This window comes from Saimiri boliviensis, chromosome X, assembly GCF_048565385.1.
Source record: "Saimiri boliviensis isolate mSaiBol1 chromosome X, mSaiBol1.pri, whole genome shotgun sequence".
In the NCBI taxonomy this organism is placed as follows: domain Eukaryota; kingdom Metazoa; phylum Chordata; class Mammalia; order Primates; family Cebidae; genus Saimiri; species Saimiri boliviensis.
This window is the reverse complement of record NC_133470.1, coordinates 110,921,047-110,926,332: the sequence shown is the minus strand read 5'-3', so window position 1 is coordinate 110,926,332 and position 5,286 is coordinate 110,921,047. Positions and strand designations below refer to the sequence as shown.

Genomic DNA, 5,286 nt, shown 5'->3' with positions numbered 1-5,286 from the left:
TCTTACCCATTATCTTTATGTTTTTAAAATTTATAATACAAATAATATGTAGCTAATTGATAGTTTATGCTCTTTTAATGTCATTTTTAAATAAATAATTTGGGATCTCTCTTTTAAAAAATACTTGTAACTGTCAATTGGAATATATATTTAGGACAACTTAAATTGATACTCTGACATCGTAATTCTCAAACTTGGCCCAAATAAACTCACTACTTACATAAACTTTGCTTCAGTTTCTTCCTTTCAGGTTGACCAAGCTAAGTTCTGAAATGTCTTTTCCTCCTTTTCACTGACTCAGGTCATGTATCCTAGTAGTGGCCTCCTGTTTTTGACAGCCTTTTGTCTTCCCAGAACATCTTGGTCTGGCTTCCCTTTCCATCTTATCCACTCAGTCATGGTAGTAGTGTTGTGTGTGTGTGTGTGTGTGTGTGTGTGTGTGTGTGTGTGTGTGTGTGTGTGTGTGTCCCTGGTTAGACTTCACCTGTGGTTTGAATCTTGTAATCCCTTTAAAACTGCCAACCTCTCATCTCACTCATGTACAGGGTATACAACTGTACCTGGTTCCCATTGTTGCCCCAACAAGGGCATCTACTCCACCAGCTTGTACCCTATTCACTTTCCTGAACTGGGAGCCCTGCAACTTTATTCTTTGCCATCTACACCTCCATCCCCCTACTCCTCCAGTACCCACAATCCTACCCTGCCCTTACCCCTCCCTCTCTGGGTTCACTACAGTTCCCAGCTCAGCCACCTGGTGATTCTCCACATGGGGGCGCGGTGCCGTGACAAAGGAAGCTGGTCCCAGCAGGCCTTGCGGCATGACTCAGCTTTCCTCTGCGGTGTGTTGCAGAATCGCCTCGGGGTTTGGCGTGGTGACACGGGGCCTGCTTCGCTCTTTGTGAGAACAAGGGAGTGAGGGAGGAAGGAGGCCGAGGAGGAGGCCAGGACTGAGCAAGGACTAAAGTAAGACTGAGAGGGCAGGGGAGGGACGGACTGGTTGGCGGCAGCAGCCGGTACTGGAAGCGGCGGCCGCAGCGGAGGCAACGCTCGTGAGGCAGCTGCTTGACTAGGCCGCAGCCGCCATGGCAATAAACTTTGCGTACCACGCCAGCGGGTTCCGCCACAATGATGTGATCAGATTCATTAATGATGAAGTCCACATGAATGGGGGCGGCCCAGCCTTTTACGTGGCCTTCCGCTCGCGGCCGTGGAACGAGATAGAGGACCAGCTTCGGGCCATTGTGGCCGACCCGAACATGCCGCGGTCCGTTAAGAGGGCCTGCACTTGGAGCGCGTTGGCTTTGAGTGTGCGAGCGGCCGTGAGGCAGCGGGAGCAGCTGCTATACCAGGTTCGGCGGCTGCAAGGGCATGTGGAGGAGCGCCAGGCGGCCTCCTGGGCTCTGACCTCCCAGCTGGAGCAGCTGCGCCTGGAGCGTGAGGCGGCGACAACGCAGCTGCGCTTCACGCAGTCCGCTTTGCAGCAGGCGCTGAATGAGCGTGATGGGCTGTACGGGAGGCTGCGCGAAGTTGAGAGATCCATGCAGGTCTATCCGATGCCTCAGAATTTTGTACCTGGTCCAGGAGCTGGCCAGTATGCACCTGTGGCCTGTTGTTTAAATGCAGAACAGAGAGAGGCAGTGGCCACAGAGGCCCAGGGAATGCCACATTCAGAAGCCCAGAGAGCAGCCCCAACAGCTGTGTTTTACATGCCCGAAGCCCAGAGTGGCTGGATCCAGGGCATGCAACCCCTTCTGCCAATGCAGCCCCCACATCCAGTCCCATTCTATGTGCCTTCACCAATGGGACTGTCAGACTCAACACTTCTACCACCCCCGGTAGTAATGGAATCAGCAGCAGCAGTTGCACCACAGATGCCTCCTTCAGGGACTTATCCACCTGGTCTCTGGGCCACAGTGGGGTCCCAGGAAGAGATGACCCCTCTGTGGGACCAGAGGTGCTATGGCCAGGATGGATATCCTGAGAATTTCCAGTGGGTATATCACCCAGGGGATAACAGAAGCCACTACCAAAAGGAAAGTTCTGAGTGTCCCCAGGGAATGACCTCCCAGGGGGACAGAAGCAGCCACAGCCTGCAGAAAGATCCAGTGATGCACCAGGGTGCAGCTCCTCAAGAGTTTAGCAAGAGCCACAGCCTGAAGAAAGAACCAGAGAGGTCCAAGGAGATGGTCCCCCTGGGGGACAGCAGCAGCCAAAGCCTGAAGAAAGATCCAGTGATGCCCACGGAGATGGTCCCCCTAGGGGACAGCAACAGCCACAGCCTGAACAAAGATCCAGTGATTCCCCAGGGGGAGATGGTCCCCCTAGGGGACAGCAACAGCCACAGCCTGAACAAAGATCCAGTGATTCCCCAGGGGGAGATGGTCCCCCTAGGGGACAGCAACAGCCACAGCCTGAAGAAAGATACAGTGATTCCCCAGGGGGAGATGGTCCCCCTAGGGGACAGCAACAGCCACAGCCTGAAGAAAGATACAGTGATTCCCCAGGGGGAGATGGTCCCCCTAGGGGACAGCAACAGCCACAGCCTGAAAAAAGATCAAGTGATTCCCCAGGGGGAGATGGTCCCCCTAGGGGACAGCAACAGCCACAGCCTGAAGAAAGATCCAGTGATTCCCCAGGGCACAGCCCCCCTGAGGTTTAGCAACAACCAGATAGAAGATCAAGAGAGGCTCCAGGAAACCCTTCCAGAGGATAGCAAGAGCCATGATTTGAAAAATAGCCCATGGAAACACCACCAGCCTCAGGGCCAGAAGGTGAAGCAACCAAAAAGGGAAAAGGCCTCAGAATCCCAGCAACGAAAGCCTGCCTCATGTGCCCGCCGAGTGAGGTGGGACTGCCCATGGTGTAATGCCTCGAATTTTCCACGGCGCAAGGCCTGCTATAAATGCAAGAGAGCCCGTATGCCAGTTGAGAATGGCAGCATTGACCCAGAATAAACTCACTGATTTCACGAAGGTAAGATGGATGCACTCCAAAGAGAAACCAATTTCCCAGGACTCCCTTCTGATAAAAAAAAAAAAAAAAAAGTTACTTATTTACTTAACAGAAAATTTGAAACCAAAATTATAGAGAAAATTAGATAAAATAATCTGTTATTCTATTAACCATATTAAGTACTTTTTATCATTGTGAGTATACATACATACAAATACATATTTTCTTATTTTATTCATTTATTTATTTGAATAAAGACTACTGAGTATCACATTCAGCCTTTAATTAGGGGATTTCTCCTAATTGCATTCAAGTTTTTCAGGTGCTAGATTCTGGTTTGCTGATACTAATTTGTTAATTTGTTGACACCCTGGAGAAGCTGAAGTTATAAAGCCTGTTTTAAATAAACCATTTTCTGTTTTTCCTCAACCTCCTTTTCCTGAAAATGCCATGTATTTGGCTCGAGCAGCCATGTGATTTTAGAGTTACAGGCTATGTTATATTATAGAAATTCCACTTTTCCTTGCAAGTGCTATCATTATTTTGAAACTACTGCAGTGTTGATCTGCTTTTTGTTTTATTAGTTTTACAGATGAATTCCTGTTTTGCATCTTAGCCCCACCAAACTTGCTTGTTTCTGAAGAAGCTGAACCTACGACATTAGAAGATCACCAAAGGCAAAAGAAGTAACATCTCAATTCTGATGGACCCACACCTTGCTGAGACCCCAACTGTTTGCAGCCAAGAAGAATCAGAGGAAGTCAGGGAAGAAGAGATAATTTTACACTTCCTTTCTCCTAAGGGGGAAAAGGAAGAACAAAATAGATTCTTTTAGAGTTGAAGTGTTTTCCTTGGTATGGGAAATAACTTGGAAAAGTTTGGGGGGGTTGTAGTGTTAAATTCTGTAGATGATAGAAACTTTGAAAGTTTAGGGGAAGAGTTTAGGGGGTTGTAGTGTTAAATTCTATAGATGACAGGAACTATGATTACTTTCATTTAATTCATTAAAGAAAGTTATTGTCTAGTACGTGTTGGGAGCTAGACTTACTGTTATTATCTAGTACACCCAGCATAATCCTATTTTGTGAGTTTAAGACAGGAAAGAACATAATTTGGCGTACAAATTAGATCAGGAGTGTCTTCTTTGCCTTGCATATCACGTGACCTTGGATAAAACCAATTGAAGTAACATCTGGATTCATTTTTGTGGTTCTGGGGCCAATGCGAGAGACTTTCATGAAAGGTTTCTTGTTTTGTTTTTGTTAGTTTCTTTTTAGAGATGTGGTCTCGCTTTGTCACTGAGGCTGGAGTGGAGTGGCGTTATCATCAGAGCTCACTGCAGCCTCAAACTCCTGGGCTCAAATGATCCTCTGACTTCAGCCTCCTAAGTGGCTGTGAGCCACCATGCTTGGCTCTTATGAAAGGTCTTGAGTAACCAAACTGCTCATCTCATTGGTCCCAAGTAAGACAAATGAGCAGCAACAAAGTTTGGAAAAGTGTCCTCACAGAACTGCAGGCAGAGCTTTTCTGATTTCCTCTTCTGAGAGGGATGACTATTTTCCTGGTTGCCCACCAGCCTGCCTGAAAGACCTGGGGTGTCTTGAAGAAAAACAATGCTTTGGGGCGTGTTCACTATACACACTAGCTTTGAGCCTCGGGCTGCCCCATCCCAAGTCCCTTTTCAGTCAACAGCAGATGAAGAACAAAATAGATTCCAAAGACAAACATTGGGGGCACGAGGTTATGGATGGTGTTTCTCTTGGGAGGATAAATCGGGTTAAAAACAGAGCTAGACTGGGGCAAGTACTCTTGAGAATAGCCCAGGACCCCTCTTCTCTACATTTTTGGTATGTTCTCTGTAGGCTTGCCTAAGGCAACTGCTGCAAGGCAAGGGAGGAGCCAGAATGGAGCCCAGGGTGGTTGGTTAGATTTGCCTTCAGTCCAAGCTAAAGATGTCCTTGAGTTTCCCAATGAGATCCCACCCAGTTCACCAAAATCAATGTTTGTAAGGGTTTTTCTGGTCCTAACTAGTAATAAAGAGTATTCGCTTGACTGCTGTGTCTTCCGTGTAGTGTGTATCTCAGGGTAGGTTTGCTTAGAGGCGGCATCTTAAATCTGCATTTGCCCTTCGTCTCACTGAAGAAAAGTTCCATCTCATTCACTATTGGAGGGCATCTCCTCTCCTAAGGAGTTACCCAAGAATGGGGACAAGGTACTATGTGGACTTAGACAATGTATTGATTGTGATTTTCCCCCCTACGCTCATTGTCTTAAGTCTACATAGTACCTTGAAGGTGGGCACTTCTGCTGCTCTGGGGCCAGTGGGAGATG

At 47.7% G+C, this 5,286-nt stretch overlaps 1 protein-coding gene across 1 annotated transcript; it reads left to right on the top strand.

Annotated features, from left to right (window-relative positions):
* Positions 1-1,085: 1,085 nt before the first annotated feature.
* Positions 1,086-2,957, top strand: TEX13C (TEX13 family member C). The gene has a single exon (XM_039463995.1). The coding sequence runs from the start codon at positions 1,086-1,088 to the stop codon at positions 2,955-2,957; it is 1,872 nt and encodes a 623-aa protein (XP_039319929.1).
* Positions 2,958-5,286: the final 2,329 nt, after the last annotated feature.

Bases quoted from the DNA above. Each gene is read 5' to 3' on its own strand.
- TEX13C (XM_039463995.1), top strand. From the start codon at position 1,086: ATGGCAATAAACTTTGCGTACCACGCCAGCGGGTTCCGCCACAATGAT.